Source organism: Cicer arietinum, chromosome 5 (genome assembly GCF_000331145.2).
Source record: "Cicer arietinum cultivar CDC Frontier isolate Library 1 chromosome 5, Cicar.CDCFrontier_v2.0, whole genome shotgun sequence".
NCBI lineage: Eukaryota > Viridiplantae > Streptophyta > Magnoliopsida > Fabales > Fabaceae > Cicer > Cicer arietinum.
Window position 1 is genome coordinate 23,494,944 of NC_021164.2, and position 18,970 is coordinate 23,513,913.

Below are 18,970 nucleotides of genomic sequence, written 5' to 3' on the forward strand. Positions count from 1 at the left end.
ACGGAAAAAGAAGTTCGTGGCTTTTTGGGTAGATTGAATTACATTGCAAGGTTTATATCTCATCTCACCGCTACATGCGAACCGATTTTCAAACTGTTGCGCAAAGACCAAAAGGTTGAATGGAATGAGAATTGTCAAAAAGCTTTCGAAAAGATTAAGCAGTACTTATCAAAACCTCACATCCTAGTGCCTCCTGTTCTTGGGATGCGTACTGGGGCAGCATGATGAATCTGGTAGGAAAGAACATGCTATTTATTATTTGAGCAAAAAGTTCACCAGTTGTGAAACAAGATATTCACTGCTTAAACTAACATGTTGCGCATTGGCATGGGCTGCTCGTCAGTTGAGGCAATACATGTTATTTCATACAACTTGGCTGGTGTCTAAAATGGACCCAATTAAGTACATCTTTGAGAAACCTGCTCTTACTGGAAGGATCGTCCGTTGGTAGATGTTGTTATCAGAATACGATTTGGTATATGTTACACAAAAATCTATCAAAGGAAGCGCACTAGCAGAGTACTTAGCCCAACAACCGGTAGAAGATTATCAATCAATGCAGTGTGAATTCCCCGATGAAGACATAATGACTTTAGTTGAAGAGATTGAATCATCTGATAAAGAAAAATGGAGGTTGGTGTTTGATGGTGCCTCTAATGTATTAGGGCATGGAATTGGAGCCATTTTGATTTCTCCAAAGAACCAGTTCACTCCATTTACGGCTAGGTTGTGTTTTGATTGTACAAACAATATTGCAGAATATGAAGCATGTGTTATGGGCATTAAAGCAGTTATCGAATCAAATATAAAATTTCTTTAAGTATATGGAGACTCATTGTTGGTCATCCATCAGACGAAAGGAGAGTGGGAAACGCGAGATTCTAAATTGATTCCGTATCACACCCATATCAAAGAATTGACAGAACAATTTGAGAAGATTACTTTTCACCATATCCCTCGAGAAGAAAACCAGTTAGCTGACGCCTTGGCCACTTTGTCGTCAATGTTCAAAATAACCACTAATCAAGACGTGCCGGTCATAAAGATTCAACAAAGAGATAAACCTGCATATTGCTTATCAATAGAAGAAGAGTTGGATGGCAAGCCGTGGTTTTATGACATCAAATCATATGTTAAGAATAAGGAATATCCATTGGGTATTTCAGAGAACGACAAAAGGGTTTTAAGGAGATTGTCAATGAATTTCTTCTTGAATGGTGATGTGCTTTATAAGAGAAATCATGATATGGTTCTCCTCAGATGTGTGGATAAAGCAGAAGCGGGGAAAATTATCCAAGAGGTTCACGAAGGTTCTTTCGGAACTCATGCAAATGGGCACACAATGGCTAGAAAAATCTTAAGGGCTGGCTACTACTGGTTGACCATGGAATCCGACTGCTTTAGTCACGTAAAGAAATGTCACAAATGTCAAATCTATGCTGATAAAATACATGTACCACCCACTTCTTTGAATGTTTTAACATCACCATGGCCATTTTCAATGTGGGGAATGGATGTTATTGGACTCATCGAGCCTAAGGCTTCAAATGGACACCGGTTTATCCTAGTAGCTATTGATTATTTCACAAAATGGGTTGAAGCCGCTTCTTATGCCAATGTGACGAGAAGTGTGGTTGTCAGATTCATCAAAAGAGAATTGATTTGTCGATATGGATTGCCAAATAAGATAATCACTGATAACGCGACTAATCTGAATAACAAAATGATGAAAGAGTTGTGTGATAATTTCAAAATTCAACACCATAATTCTTCTCCATATCGTCCGAAAATGAATGGGGCTGTAGAAGCAGCAAATAAGAATATCAAGAAGATCATACAGAAGATGGTGGAGACATATAAGGATTGGCATGAAATGCTTCCCTTTGCATTACATGGCTATAGAACCTCTGTTCGTACCTCAACAGGGGCAACTCCTTTCTCATTGGTGTATGGAATGGAAGCGGTACTTCCCATCGAAGTCGAAATTCCCTCAATCAAAGTCCTGATGGAAACAAAACTAGAAGAGGCAGAATGGGTTCAATCACGATATGACCAATTGAATCTCATAGAAGAAAAAAGAATGATAGCTTTGTGTCATGGTCAACTATATCAAAAAAGACTCAAAAAAGCTTACGAGAAAAAAGTCCGTCCTCGAGAGTTTCGAGAAGGAGAATTAGTGTTGAAGAAAATATTGCCCATAAAAAAAGATTCTCGGGGAAAGTGGACTCCGAACTACGAAGGACCATATGTTGTGAAAAAAGCTTTCTCTGGGGGAGCTCTAATACTCGCAGAAATGGATGGAGATGAGCTTCCACTTCCAGTAAACTCAGATGCAGTCAAAAAATATTATGCTTAAAAAAAACTTATCAAAACCTCCCATCCTAGTGCCTCCTGTTCATGGGAAACCACTTATTATGTACTTAACAGTACTTGACGAGTCAATGGGCTGCGTACTGGGGCAGCATGATGAATCTGGTAGGAAAGAACATGCTATTTATTATTTGAGCAAAAAGTTCACCAGTTGTGAAACAAGATATTCACTACTTGAACGAACATGTTGCGCATTGGCATGGGCTGCTCGTCGGTTGAGGCAATACATGTTATGTCATACAACTTGGTTGGTGTCTAAAATGGACCCAATTAAGTACATCTTTGAGAAACCTGCTCTTACTGGAAGGATCGCCCGTTGGCAGATGTTGTTATCAGAATACGATTTGGTATATGTTACACAAAAATCTATCAAAGGAAGCGCACTAGCAGAGTACTTAGCCCATCAACCGGTAGAAGATTATCAATCAATGCAGTGTGAATTCTCCGATGAAGACATAATGACTTTAGTTGAAGAGATTGAATCATCTGATAAAGAAAAATGGAGGTTGGTGTTTGATGGTGCCTCTAATGCGTTAGGGCATGGAATTGGAGCCATTTTGATTTCTCCAGAGAACCAGTTCACTCCATTTACGGCTAGGTTGTGTTTTGATTGTACAAACAATATTGCAGAATATAAAGCATGTGTTATGGGCATTAAAGCAGTTATCGAATCAAATATAAAATTTCTTTAAGTATATGGAGACTCATTGTTGGTCATCCATCAGACGAAAGGAGAGTGGGAAACGCGAGATTCTAAATTGATTATGTATCACACCCATATTAAAGAATTGACAGAACACTTTGAGAAGATTACTTTTCACCATATCCCTCGAGAAGAAAACCAGTTAGCTGACGCCTTGGCCACTTTGTCGTCAATGTTCAAAATAATCACTAATCAAGACGGACCAGTCATAAAAATTCAACAAAGAGATAAACCTGCATATTGCTTATCAATAGAAGAAGAGTTGGATGGCAAGCCGTGGTTTTATGACATCAAATCATATGTTAAGAATAAGGAATATCCATTGGATATTTCAGAGAACGACAAAAGGGTTTTAAGGAGATTGTCAATGAATTTCTTCTTGAATGGTGATGCGCTTTATAAGAGAAATCATGATATGGTTCTCCTCAGATGTGTGGATAAAGCAGAAGCGGAGAAAATTATCCAAGAGGTTCACGAAGGTTCTTTTGGAACTCATGCAAATGGGCACACAATGGCAAGAAAAATCTTAAGGACTGGCTACTATTGGTTGACTATGGAATCCGACTGCTTTAGTCACGTAAAGAAATGTCACAAATGTCAAATACATGCTGATAAAGTACATGTACCGCCCACCTCATGTACCGCCCACCTCTTTGAATGTTTTAACATCACCATGGCCGTTTTCAATATGTGGGATGGATGTTATTGGACTCATCGAGCCAAAAGTTTCCAATGGTCACCGGTTTATCTTGGTAGCTATTGATTACTTCACAAAATGGGTTGAAGCCGCTTCTTATGCCAATGTGACGAGAAGTGTGGTTGTAAAATTCATCAAAAGAGAATTGATTTGTCGATATGGCTTACCAAACAAGATAGTCACTGATTACGCGACTAATTTGAATAACAAAATGATGAAAGAGTTGTGTGATAATTTCAAAATTCAGCACCATAATTCTTCGCCATATCGTCCGAAAATGAATGGAGCTGTAGAAGCAACAAATAAGAATATCAAGAAGATCATACAAAAGATGGTGGAGACATATAAGGATTGGCATGAAATGTTTCCTTTTGCATTACATGGTTATAGAACCTCTGTTCGAACCTCAACAGGGGCAACTCCTTTCTCATTGGTGTATGGAATGGAAGCGGTACTTCCCATTGAAGTTGAAATTCCCTCGATCAGAGTATTGATGGAAACAAAACTAGACGAGGCTGAGTGGGTTCAATCACGATTTGACCAATTAAATCTCATAGAAGAAAAAAAAATGATAGCTCTATGTCACGGCCAGCTATATCAAAAAAGACTTAAAAAGGCATACGAGAAAAGAGTTCGTCCTCGAGAGTTCAAAGAAGGGGATTTAGTGTTAAAAATATTGCCCATAAAAAATGATGCTCGTGGAAAATGGACCCCGAATTATGAAGGACCATATGTTGTGAAAAAAGCTTTTTCTGGGGGAGCTTTAATACTCGCATAAATGGATGGAGATGACCTTCCAATTCCAGTAAATTCAGATGCAGTCAAAAAATATTATGCTTAAAAAAAAGGGCTCGCTAGGTTGAAAACCTGAAAAGTCGACCTAGGCAAAAATTAGAGCATCCCGATGGATTAGAAACTTGAAAGAGCGGTCCATGCAAAAGTCAGGGATAAAAAAAATCAAGCGCTTCATATTGTGGCAATTATTATTCTTGGAAGTTGATTATTAGGATTCCTAAATTACGAGAATGACCAGCGTTTGTTATGTCTCCACCTAAAATTAAACATACTCATCCCCACATTGTAACCCCTACCTCAATTGTTTGTGCTTTCAATGTAACGAATGTACATTTTCCAATATTGTCATTCAATATTGTACGTTACACTCTTTATATATCAATCCAGTTTCATAATTGATTTCTATTGTTTCAAAAAAAAAAATTTATGATAATAAATGTTGGAATTTGAAATATGTGAAAATATAAAAGTATTTTAAACATTTTGACACTTGAAAATATACACGGGAACTCGTTTGATTCTCAAGATATATGAGTGTGTGAAGAATAATAAGGAGGGTAGTCATTTTAAACAATGGATTTTTGCTTCTCTTCGAAAAAGCGGTCATTTGATAGATACGAAGAGTCATCATGTGGAAACAATATTTGTCTTTATTCATCCATTGAATCTTGGGACGGAGAAAAACACAAGGATCGGGGAATCAAATAAAAGAACAAAAATTTATCTATAATGCATGACACATAAACCATACATAAGTTACTCATACACACATGATCCATGCATCTTCATTGACACTTTACCTATACTTAATGCATCACACACGGATGAATCGTCCATACCTTATCATCTGAATTGCAAATATCATATACTTATTCCCCCTCTTTATCCACCTTCAAGATTGGACCAATTACGATCTACGCATCGGTAAACAATCCGAAGACGATCACTTTCATTTCTATAGATCTACGCATCGGTAACCAATCCGAAGACGATCACTTTCATTTCTATAGATCTATGCATCAGTAACCAATCTGAAGACGATCATTTTTAATTTCTATAGATCTACGCACCGGTAACCAATCCGAAGACGATCACTTACATTTCTATAGATCTACGCATCGGTAACCAATCTGAAGATGGTCATTTTTAATTTCTATAGATCCACACATCGGTAACCAATCTGAAGACGATCACTTTCATTTCTATAGATCTACGCATTGGTAAACAATCCAAAGACGATCACTTTCATTTCAATAGATCTACGCATCGGTAACCAATCCGAAGACGATCATTTTTAATTTCTATAGATCCACGCATCGGTAACCAATCCGAAGACAATCACCTTCATTTCTATCGATCTACGCATCAGTAACCAATCCGAAGATGATCATCTTTATTTCTGTCGATCTACGCATTGGTAATTAATCCGAAGACGATTATTCTGCACATCTAAAAAAATTTGCATCATTCTCACTTTAACATTTCAAATGCACTTTAATACATGTATCTGTTATTGGACAAAATTTAGGTCCTTATATTTATTTATCTTTTACTTGATAACATGAAAATGAATACCATTGTTACTCATATTTTCATATTTTTCAAGTAAAATATAATTAAATAGGGGCAGCTGTAGTACCTTAATTTTGTCCAATTTATTAAAAATAAATCAAAAAGGAAAATATATATTAAAAAAGGAAGTAAATATATTTACAATAAGTAGGCTCATCAATTTACAATGCCAAATCAAGTTATAATTTTTAAATTACAATTACAATCAAATTGCAACCATAAATATTAAATCAAATTAAATTACAATAAGATTTAAACCAAACTAAATTAAGCCTTTGGCTCTGTTTTGTTGCTGTTGTTGCCTCTCTGTTTCTGATGCAGTGTTTGGCTCAATTTTGTTGCTGCCTTTCTGTTTCAGATGCAGTGTCATTGACCTTTGCTTTGTAACTAATTAGAGAAACATAAAAACATAATTTATAAGTCAGTATTTGTACACATTATGCAGAACTAAATGACAAATTTTTGAGTTTAAAAAAAAAAGAAACTAAAAGACAAATAAAAGCTCAGCAATGAACAGATCAGAACAAATAATCTAAAATTGTGAAGGCATTAAAGGTGCAGAAAAATGCAGATGATGAGCAAAGCAATCAAAACATCAAACAGGAAATTGATGGAGAAGGACTAAGGCAGGCAAAGAAAGCAACTAAACAAATAAAAAAACTCTATAAATACATCCCCATTTTGTTTAAAAAAAGGAGGAAAAAAAAAAAGATTAACACTACGGATAAAAAACACACAAAGAAATAGGAAGAGGAAGAAATCAGAGACCAGTAACAACAACAAATAGAAATCACAGGTATTTTTATTTTACAATAAATCTGTTTCGACATCTTCATCATACAACTAATATTTCGTTTAAAAATGTTGTTGTTTTTTTTTTTTAAATAAAAATTAATGAAAGAAACTTATAAAAATATGAATAAAATTTCGAAACTGCGCCTGATGTCACTACTGTTTGCCGTTGACGTCTTTTGTCACTTTCGTCACCGTTGACGCCTTTATCATTGCCATCGCCGTTGTTGCCTTTGTCACTGTCGTCGTTGCTTCTTCGTCCTTCTTCGTTTTCGTGTTGCTTATCCACAGAGTTCTCATTTTGGGGTTGTTTCCCTTAATGCGGCCGCCTCCCTTGACATGAAACTAGGGTTTTTCTAGTTTCTGTTTTAACCCGGTTTTGACTTGCTTGGCCACCTCCTTAAGATAAGCTAGGGTTTTCTAGTTTCTTGTTTTAACCCTTCCTGAGCGCCTCCTCTGTTTGACAGCCCAAATCTATTCATTTTAATCTCAGCCCATAACCTAGCCCATTTAAATTCGTTCATGTTATCTTACTAATCTCAACCCATTTTATCTTACTAATCTCAACCCATTTAAACATTACTAATCGAAGCCAATTTAAATCTATTCATTTTATTTTATTTTATTTTATTTTTTACTTTTTTTATTTATTCTTTTTTTTTAAAAAAATGTTTAATTTTCTTCATAATTAAATATCAATTTCATCATAAAAATGCAAATAAATACTATGTTAAAAATTAATTAAATGTGATATCTTTTTAATCTTTGAGTTGTTAGGACACAGGTGGTACAACTTGATAGTTCTAAAACTCTATTTTACTTATTTATTTTATTTTATTTATTTTATTCTATTTATTTATTCGTTTATTTATTTATTCTAACGAACTAATCTAAAATCAATTTATTTATTAGACGTAACTCTTTTTAATCTTTGAGTTGTTAGGACACAAGTAGTACAACTTGATAGTTCTAAAACTCTTTTTATTTTACTTATTTATTTTATTTTATTTATTTTATCCTATTTATTTACTCATTCATTTATTTGTTTTAATAAACTAATCTAAAATTGACTTATTTATTAGGTGTAACTCTTTTTTTATCTTTGAGTTGTTAAAACACAAGTTGTACTACTTGGTGGTTTTGAAACTCAATTTAAAAATTGAGAGTAATAATATTTTTTTTAGATGATTAAATTAGATGTGACATCTTCTTTATTTCTTGAGTTTTGGGACACAAGTTGTACAACTTGATCATCTTAAAACTCATATTTTAAAATACTTATTCAAATCAAACTCTTTTATTTTTTTTTTTTCTTTTCGGCAAAACTTTTTTTATCACAAAACAAATTTTCTTTAAAAACAATCAATACATCGACATTAACCAAGAACTACGTAGCTTTGATTTCTCCATCGCATCGGGAGATACGTAGGAGCAAGATCACATTCTTGTCAAGGACATAAATAACATTTTCTTTTTTTTTGTCCTTTGTTTGTTAAGTACATATTTATTTCAAAATCATGTTTTAAATATAGTAATAATTCTCATTCATATTTAATAATAAAGAAAAATAAATATACTTAAGTTAAAATTAATTTTGCACAATTAATTATAGGTAACCGTTTTTAACGGATGTCGTAGGGTGCTAATACCTTCCCTACGCATAATCGACTCTTGAACTCAAATTTGGTTTCAAAGACCATTTTTTCTATTTTTAAGGGTTTCTCAATATTTTCCCTGTTTTAAAATAAATTTTGGTGGCGACTCCATTGAATTCGAGAAACACTCGAAATTTTAGGCCGCAACAGTTGTGTTTAATGAGTAGTTTGTGTTGAAATAGTCACTTGAAAAAGATGTTTCCACATCAGAGAAAGAAACTTACAACAGTAAGGTGATTCAGGTCGAGTTAAACCACTGCTAGTAGGCAATACTTGGGTAGTACCTGTATCACAAGCCGAACCAAAATTTGAAATTGAACATACATGTGGAGTACAAGATTACTCTTTTATATGTGGTTGAGAGTGCCATTAGATTCAACAACCAGAAAGATGTGGGTAAAAAGACTTGGCAACTTATGCACTTCTTACTAGTTCTAGAGACTCGTGTACTTTTTGAGAGGCTATAGCTACCTAAGAGAAAGATAAGTGGATGGGTGCTATGGTGGGAAAACTATTATCGGATGCAAGTGAGTATACAAGAGAAAACCAACAGTAATAGAAAAAGAATGAGAAAAGTTCAAGGCTTGTCTTGTAACAAAGGGGTACTCACAATAGAAGGGGATTGTCTATGATGAAATTTTATGTTACTTCGTTAGACATACTTCTATTAGGGCAATGTTAGCCTTGGTAGCCAGTCGAGACATGCATTTAGAGCAAATGGGTGTAAAGACATCATTTATTCACGGTAATCTAGATTAGCAAATTTACAAGGAGAAGCTAGACAATTTCAAAGATATTGGAAAAGGTAGACTAGTTTGTAAATTGAAGAAGTCTTTGTATGGTCTAAAATAGCCTCGAAGGCAATGATACAAGCATTTTGATGCATACATGTTTCCAATTGGTTACCAAAGATATGAGTATGAATGTTGTGTTTATGTTAGGATCTTTGATGATAGCTTTCTTATTTTCCTGTCACGTATGTTGATGATATGTTGCAACTACTACTAATCATTTACAAGATGTAAATGATCTGAGAACTATATTGGGAAAAGAGTTTGACATGAAAAACTTGGGTGTTGTTAAATATATTATTGGTATGGAAATTCACATGGAGTACTAGAAAGTTATGGATCTCTTAGAAAATTTATGTTGAAAATATGATAGACAAATTTGATATGAGCAATTTGAAGGTTGTGAGTACTCCATTGGCGAATCACTTTAAGTTGTTGTTGGATCAATGTCCAAAGACAAATGTAGAAGCTAAGTATATGTCAAGCATTTCGTATGTTAGTGTTGTTGGTTGTTTAATCTATTCTATGGTTTGCACTAGACCATATTTGGCACAAGCTGTAAGTTAAGTTTGCAAGCTTATGTCCAAACCAGGTAAACATCATTGGGAAGCCATCAAGTGGATTTTCAGGTACTTGAAGGGTACAACATGTCATAGTATCATATTTAGTAGCAGACAAGGTGATCCTTCAGTAGTAGGATATGTTTATTCTGATTGTGCAGGTGATATAGATGATAAAAGATCTACAACAAGATATGTCTCTACCCTTGCAGGAGGACTTACATGTTGGAAGTTATCAATTCAATCCATAATGGCTATGTCTACAATTGAAGTTTTCTGGTACATAAGACTAAGGGGTTTCAAGTTTTTCGAAGTAAGATGTGTACCAAAAAACTTGAAAAATGTTTTCTAGAGTATAACATCTATATCGGAAAACTTGAAAATAGTTTTCCGGAAAAAAAGAAAATTTTGACACTCATTTGTATATTGAAAAACTAATGGTATTGAGAGTGAATATACAAACTTTTAATATTTATATGAGGATAAAAACGTTCTTTTATAATATTTGTGGAGGTAAGAGTATAATATGAGGAGTAAAAGGTATAATTTTCTAGATAGATACATACATTTAAGCATTTCCCACAAGATGCTATGCCAAGAGGCCCAACAGGTCCACAAAAGGAAGCCCAACCATATTTGTTGAGCCATCACAATGATTTATTTCCATCCTCGGCTGCGCATAATACACCCCATTTCTTCAACTCCACTTTGTTCTGAAATTTTTTTGATTCATAAGCTATCACGTTCTTGGCACTTTGGGCAGAGACCAATGCCAGGACATAAAACATCAACACCTCCAATAAGAAAAGCTGCTTCCACATTTTATTACTATGAAAGAAAAAAAAAATTAGAAACCACCAAGTGTTGTAGAAGTTTTAGTTCTCAAAGACACTAAATAAGAGGAAAATATGTATGAACTCGTGGTTTGATTTATGTTGTGAGTCAAGATGGATTGATTAAAATACTATCATATTCTATTTTTTTACTCAAACTTCATGATATCCCACAAACTTGAAGATTACGGTAGACTTTAATTGTAAAGAATTGAACGCATGACAAAGTCATAGATAAAATTTTGAATGGTTGTTTGTTCACATATATATAGTATAGAAACATTTTTTTTAACTGATAAAGAGATAAATTATTATTAATTACTGTGACAGTAATGACTATTTTACAATTGTCTCGTACGAAATTTTAAATATGTTCTTTAAAGTTACAATGTCAAGCTCTTATATTAAAACATGGTTGATAGTGTAAATAAATGAAAAAATATATAAAATAAATTATAAATATGAATAGTAATTATAATTTTTTTATAATATAATTTTATTGTCTCTGTTTTTTTCGAATGATAATGATCATATATATATATTATGTTACTAACACACATTGATGTATTTTTTTGTATTGATATTTATATTATAAGATATTTCTTTTAGTGTTCCGATCTCAAGTCATGTTTTCAAGATATTATTTAACTTGGATTATGTGCATAAGTCGTCGTAGTTTTTTCCTTATTAAAAGGTGTCTTCATGGATAGAGGAGTGTTGGTGTTGTTTATAAACTATAGTTAACCTCCATTCTCAAGTAATGTATGAATTTTTAAGTTTAGCTTAGACCCTTCTTTTTTTAAGCTTGAGTCTAAGGGGACAAGAGGTTTATCATCATTTGAGTCTAGTTTAGACCCTTTTTTTTTAAGACCCTTGTTTCTCAATGATTGCTCCAATAATCTAGATAAGATCGAAAGTGATCACCTAATTGGGATGATATTACTAAAATAACATTTCGTCTCCTTTAGGATGAGGTGGTAGTACATATAGACACTTTGATGTTCAAGTTAGGATTGATCCAATACATTTGAAGGCCTACAACGAATTTTAATGAGACCTACAGTTGATTTTTTTAATTTTAACATGACATCACTAAATTAATATAATTGATGTCATGTAATATTTCTTTTTTAATTGATTTAATACTGTTAAGACAATATTAAATTTAGAAAATTTTTATATGTTTTAATTTGAAAAATATTAAAATTTGAGACCTTCTATATGAAAAAATTTATATTTTATTAATAAATTTTTTTTGAGATCTTTTAGTAAAATAAAGTTTTTATTTTTTATAAAAATCTAAAATGGTTGCTTTAGAAGCTTACGCTCGAGTCGGTCCTGGTTCAAGTCACTAAGTGATTGAAAAAAGAGAAGTTTAAAAAAGATAAATTTGTGTACTTTAACTATGTTATAACCATGTTATTTATAGAGGATATTCAGGTTAGTTGACAGACATAACCTTAAAGATAATAACTGATGTTTCGTCGAGACAAACATTCTTTGGTGAGGTGAGATGGTTACAATTATGACCAACCAAATTGAGTATGACATTATGTTGCTAGAACATGGGCCTTATAGACATGATCTATGATAGAGAGGGGTTGAGGCCTAATTCAGACTACTACTAATCAAAGTTGGAAATTTCTTCTCTCATCCTATACATTCTCAAAGGCTCCACTAGATTTTTTTTGTTGTTGTCGATTTTAACTTTTTTTGCAATAATCAATTCGGATATGTAGATATTAATTTGAATTTTTTTTTTAGAGTTTTTACATTTCTAAATTGATTTATAAGAATAAAATAAACTTTTAAATTAACATTTTATATTTTTCCTATGAGAAACAATCATTTCATAAGATTTTAAATTTTATTATGGTATAATTCCGTGTTTGGTACCTTAAGTATATTTTATGTTTCATTTTGGTCTCATATTTTAGAAATATAAAGATGGTTTCTTAATTTAATAAAGTTAAGTTCATTTAATCTTTTATGTTAAATTCTGGCATATCACCGTGAAAATTTGTGAAGTGTAACGGAAACATGACATGACAATTAATATCTTGACTTAATTTTATATTTGATCTTACATTTATTTTATGTTTCATTTTAGTCTCTTAAATTTTAAAAGTTTTAAATTGGTCAATTATATTAATATAACATTAGCATTTGTTGTTTCCTTCAGATAGGATTCTAAATATGGGACAAAATATGAAATAAAGTCAAGCCATTAATTGTCACATCACATTATCATTAAACACATCACAAATTTTCGCGACCTTAACTCAAAAATTAACATAAAAGATTAATTTAACCCAACATTATTAACGTAATAGATCAATTTAAAACTTTTAAAACATATAAAACTAAAATAAACATAAGAGATCAAATATTAAATTAAGTATTTTATTATTTATTTCAAACAGGCCAAAATATTAAAGTCGTATGTTTAGTCTAAACACCAATACATTTTAACCTTATTACACCGTCGATATTAGATCGGTTGTTATACATCCAATATAATAATAACCCAGTAACAAACTTGTTATTATGATAAACTTTATTAAATCTATTATAATTTAACTATTCTAACGTACATATTAAAAAAAAATTCCACACAAAAAAAGAACAATAATAAATTTATAATTATTTTTATAAATTTTATTATATCTATTATATTAAATTGTTCTAACAAACATTTTACTACAAAAATTCCTTTAAATTCAACAATTTTTATTGTAGTTTTTTTTTAAAATGCGCCTAAACACAAATCCTTATGCCTCAGGTTCATCCTTCACCCTTCACTGCTTTCACCTTTCATCCTTGAACGTAAACTCTAAGTAAATTTTGTTTTCTCTAAAGTATATTTTCGTTCCTTCCTTCGCAATCAACACTTAAATTTGTATTTCCCTAAATTGTTTTCTCTTAAATTCTGTTTTCACTTCCGTGTCGGCGACAAATTGGTCCGGCGCAACCCAATTCCTAACCTAACACCGTTACAGTTATGGGAACCGAGAGTTAGACTTACATGGGACACAATTTCAACGAATTCACCATCAACGATAATTTCACTTCTTTTGCTTTCAGCGACTCTAACAGCTATAGATCCGGCGAATTCACCACCACTTCTTCACAATCCCGACGACTCCTCATCTCATGTGCTTTCGAAAATTCCAATGATTTCATCCGTCAACTTGTTTCCGATATTCACTCTTCTTCAATCAAAGACCAGTAACAAGCCGCCATGGAAATTCGACACCACCACACGTCGGAATGCCACTAACCTCTGATCTTCACATTGTGTATTAGTTAATGAATTTTTTTATTTGTTATGGATATTTTTAATTGAAGGTGCCACTTTAGGTATTGGAGCTGAAACAGCTAAGGTGTTAGCAAAGAGAGGAGTGTGAGTTGTGGTTGGTGCTAGGGACTTGAAAAAGGGTTGTGAAGTTAGAGAGAAAATCCAAAAGGAGAGTCTTAATGCTGAGATAATTCTATTGGAAATTGATCTTAGCTCTCTTGCTTCTGTACAGAGATTTTGTTCAGAGTTTTTAGCTTTAGAATTGCCTTATAATATTATCATGTAAGTGTTTTTATTAAATGATTTCAGTTGAGAATTGAGATCGCGGTTGCCAAATTTTTATGGTAATAGTTTATTGGAATTAATAAAATTTGTTTTACAGAAATAATGCAGGAGTATACTCTCAGAACATTGAATTCCCTGAAGAGAAAATTGAAATGACATTTGCTATAAATTACGTAGGTACAATTGGTTATCCTGTTAATTACATGTCATCCACTATTATCAGTTTCAATAAAGACCGAAGCGATCTTGTTTTTCTTTTGTAAACTTGTTATCCAGTATAAACAACACTCGTGCTCATTAACTCTGTGAAAAGTGTTTTTCTTAGTAAAGGATTTGAGAATACTTATAAAGTACCATAACAGTGATTCCTCAGTTTTCTCTTCAATGCATAGAAATAGAATGTGACATCTTCCTGTTTGATTTCTCAAAGACTCATCCTTTCCTTACTCCAGTAGAAGCTGAGGGTGGCAGTTTTAGTTTCCAAAGTAGCATTTCAGTTTCTGCAAGGTAAGTTTCTTTGTCATTATTCTCGTAGCTTATAAATATCAGAGCCAATATGTTTACTTTTGATTATATATTCACAGACGCGCAACAAAGCGATTACAAAGTGCTAGAGGAAGTTAAAGATTCAGGATTCCAAATCTGTGGTGATGAATTGGGGTCTATTGTTGAAGGCCATGATGATGATGTAAAGAAGCTGAGTCAAATTGTTTGTTGTTTATTTTTATTTTTTGAATTATTATGATAACTTTTTTATTATTTATTATGTTTTTTAAATGTTAATTATTGGTTTGAGTTTTGAATATGTGTCTCATTCAGTTTTGTGATGGTTTTTTGGACGCTAATGTATTAAATTGTTGTGTTGATTTCGTGCTTGCAGCTGACAATGAAATCTTTGGCCAGAGACGGTGAATATAGTAATCATTCAAGTGATTTGGTTCTGTTAATTCATATAAATCTTTTTGGGTTAATCCTGATTATTAATATGATTACTATCTTTTATGTATACTCAAACTTGTGATTTGTTTGTGTTTTCATGTTTAGTATAATGTATTGTCAACATAGTTGATGTCATCATGTGACTCCTTGGGTCGAGGCATGTTCAATTTGATTATGTCTATAATTACATTATTGTTCTAGTTCTACTTATTTGCCGTGACAATGCTACGATGCAATTGATATTTAGTTGATTTACTAATTGTATAATGAAGGAAGTATGAAATATAGTTAAATTTTGAATATGACTTGTTAGATTGGTTCAAATTTAACCAATGTAACAAATCAATTTTGAATTTGACTTGTTAGATTGGTTCAAATTTAACCGATGTAATAAATCAATTTTAAATTTGACTTGTTAGATTGGTTCAAATTTAACCGATGTAATGAATCAATTTTGAATTGACTTGTTAGATTGGTTCAAATTTAACCGATGTGATAAATCAATTTTCAATTTTGACTTGTTACATCTGTCATTTTAACCGATTGTATAATACACTATTTATTACAACGTTTGATGTTAGATCAGACCAATAACCGATCTAACATGTAAATATAGGAACCGATGTAACAAAGTTTAATTGCACTAGTGAAGTGAGTATAATTAAAGGAAAAGCAAAAGCTAAGGCTTAATTAAGTAAGTAAAAGTAGAGAAACTTGTTCAACCGACAATATATCTTAAAAAGAGGAGGCATAAATTGGTTTTTGAATTATTTTGAGGATATTAACATGTTATGCGCCAAATTAATTAATTTAATTCGCATCAACTTTGACTAGAAATTGCAATTGAACTGATTTTGTGGTAATAAATAAAATTGATTCACGGGAAAATATTAAGGTTCTGTTTGGTTAGAAGTATAATCTGAAGAAGAAGAGATATTTTATGTTTTCGTGTTTGATTATGTTTAATAAAGGAATTGAGAGTGAAAAAATCCCTCTAAGGAGAGGAAATCAAGACAACTAAAAAATTATTTTAAATTTATCTTCTCCATTTAAACCAAACACAAAAGTATTAAAACTTCTCCACTCCTCTCCACTTCAGTCTATTAAAATCCCTCCCATCCACAATCTAAGTTTCTATACTTACATGTCAATATAGTGATAATTGTCTGTTTGGTTCAAGGAAGGGGTTGAGAGATTTTAATGGAGAGGATATAAGATGATTTTTAAGTACGTTTAGTTCAAGGAGACGAAATGAATTTGAAATAATTTTTTGGTTATATTGAATCTATTCTCTCTCATATGCTGCCCTCTAAATCTCCAAAATAGATAGAACAAAAATATTTTAGAAGGAATTTTGCTTTCCTCTTTTCTCATTCTAAAAAAAAATATCAATTAAGGTACCGAGTTTAAATCTCATCAAGAATAATTGTAAAATCATCAACAATGTCATTTGATTAATAAAAATTCTCTCTATCCTAATGTTTTTTTTAAAAACAAAATTAGTCGTACAAAAATAATTAAAAAATCGTACAAAAGAAACAAGCAAGCTTGTGCAAAAGATGTATAGAGTAGTAGTTTTTCGCAATACTAAAGTAACTTTTGAATAGTTTGTTTCTAAGGCTTTTTTTGGTTTTACATAAATTTTCACCACTTGATATAATTCTATTTGAAGTTCTCTCTATTATAGGAGTGTAACTCCTTCCGTCGGAGCCAATCTTCGATGTTTGTTTGTAATGTTACAACGTAACTTCTTAACTTTTTAATAACCATGATATATGTATATGAATGAAGTACTGTTTGGCAGTTATTTAGATATCACGGATTCGTTACCTAGTTATATATTGTGTATCGATAAAATCCAATTTTGAGGAAATACCATAGACCATGCTGTTTAACGGACCACATTGGTGGCTCAGAGGTCCAAACACATCCTCTAATTTCTAACTATGAAATAGCAGGGATGGTTTTGTCACATTCTTTTTAACTACTTCTGTCCCTAAATATAATATTTTATTGACTTTTTTTATAATTTTTTTGAATTTTGAATTATATTAATTATTTTTCTATTAACTTACTCCTAAAATCTATTTCTACAACCAACAATAAATAATATAATAAAAACATTAACTAATCATCTCTCTTAAAGGATAAAATTGTAAACATAGTATCAATTGTCGATAAATTTAATATTACTATTAAATTTTTTAATTCTCGCGATTGGATCAAGGGGATCCTATATTTAGAGATAGAGTTAGTATCTTAGATGTTGTTGAAAAAGCACATATCTTGAATATTTTTTAAATTTTTTTTGGTTTAATTACATTTTTGATCATCCTATTTTAGCTAAATCATGAAAATAGTCTCCCCATTTATTTGTCATCAGTTTTGGGCCTCAAACATATTCTTGATCTAAAATTTGATGAAATGTCATTTTTTAATGATATGTAAAAAACAAGGATGATGTGAAACATTCCGTGTGGATTAATTATATTTGGTTTAAATATGTTTTTTTGTAAGACTCTTAATTTTTAAATTCTAATTTATGCAATTCTAGGGTATTTTGTCTGTGTTAAATTGCTTAGGCATTTAGCCTAATTTTATTTTATTTTGTGAATTAAGTAACAAAAAAATATTTTGTTAGAGTTTGTAATGTGTTTAATCTATGTATATATATTTTGAGACCCGAATAAAATTATTTATCGAAGAATAATTTCATTATACCGAGCAATTTTGTTTTTAAAAATGTCACTTGTTGCTGAAAAATTCATCTGTCAATTGAGTTGCGACAAGAGTAGATATTTTTATTAAAGTAGATTGAGAAGTGAGTGATGTGATGAGTGTAATGATAATTTTATAATATATCTATATTTTTAAATATTTGTTTGATTGATTTTAATTATCATATATATATATATATTTGTGTGTGTGTGTGTGAAACGAACAGAGGAAAAACATTTTCCTTTGTTGCTCTCGCCTCTTCCCTCCTATAGATCTAAGCTTCAATTCTAGAAGTGTCAGGAGGGAAAGTTGTTCATCTCTACACTACGGTGCTTGGGAACTAATTTATTTGAGATGTCCGCAAGAGCGAGATTTTCGCCGTGTTTGATCACGGTAGTGAAAAAGGTTGTGAAAGCTACAACTAAGGTAAGAGCTCCTTTCAAATTTGTAGTTTGCATGTAGGGACCCCATATGTGTGATTGATATATGATTAATGTGTGAATGTGTGATGATTAATTTTGACATGAATATATATATTTTTGGAGTGAAAATACGTGTTATTACATGTTATGAATTGATGATTAATATTGACGTAATTATATATTATGGAGAGAAAATACGTGTTGTTTTATGTTATGAATTTTATTGAGGAAAATCTGTCTTGAGTGTGTTCTGTGATAAGTATAAAAAATTATTAATGTTAAATGAGTATTAAAAGGGGAGTCTTTTAATAGCTACATTTACATAATGATTGTTGTAAAAAGAGTAAAAGTATGCTTATGCATTTCATAGCTAGTGGTGACCGTGATGTGCCACAGTGTCAATGGTGACCGTGATATGCCACAATGTTAGTGGTGACCGTGATGGGCCACAAGGTTAAGTGGTGATCGTGATGAGCCACAGGATGGTTCTATGAGTTGATTGGTCCATCTTATCCTTACGAGGATTTAACTGTCGTGTAG

General features: G+C 31.9%; 1 protein-coding gene across 6 annotated transcripts; it reads left to right on the plus strand.

Moving 5' to 3' along the window:
- The first annotated feature begins 13,507 nt into the window (after nt 1–13,507).
- LOC101507087 (putative calcium-transporting ATPase 11, plasma membrane-type) lies at nt 13,508–15,500 on the plus strand. 6 transcript variants are annotated; one of them, XM_027334407.2, is made up of 5 exons: nt 13,508–14,348; nt 14,449–14,524; nt 14,807–14,858; nt 14,936–15,039; nt 15,232–15,500. In XM_027334407.2, the coding sequence occupies exons 2-5, from the start codon at nt 14,504–14,506 to the stop codon at nt 15,370–15,372; spliced, it is 318 nt and encodes a 105-aa protein (XP_027190208.1). In that variant the 5' UTR covers nt 13,508–14,348; nt 14,449–14,503; the 3' UTR covers nt 15,373–15,500. The 6 variants fall into 6 exon arrangements, 1 of the variants encoding a protein (XP_027190208.1); XR_001143883.3 differs by having other exon boundaries at nt 13,509–14,348; nt 14,449–14,528; nt 14,782–14,858; XR_001143885.3 differs by having other exon boundaries at nt 13,509–14,348; nt 14,449–14,528; nt 14,804–14,858.
- Nucleotides 15,501–18,970: the final 3,470 nt, after the last annotated feature.

Excerpts from the sequence above, each read along its gene's own strand:
- LOC101507087 (XM_027334407.2), top strand. The coding sequence starts at position 14,504 with ATGACATTTGCTATAAATTAC. Across the intron at positions 14,525-14,806 it reads TGACATTTGCTATAAATTAC|AAGCTGAGGGTGGCAGTTTT; the intron begins GTAGGTACAATT and ends TTACTCCAGTAG. Across the intron at positions 14,859-14,935 it reads AGCATTTCAGTTTCTGCAAG|ACGCGCAACAAAGCGATTAC; the intron begins GTAAGTTTCTTT and ends ATATATTCACAG.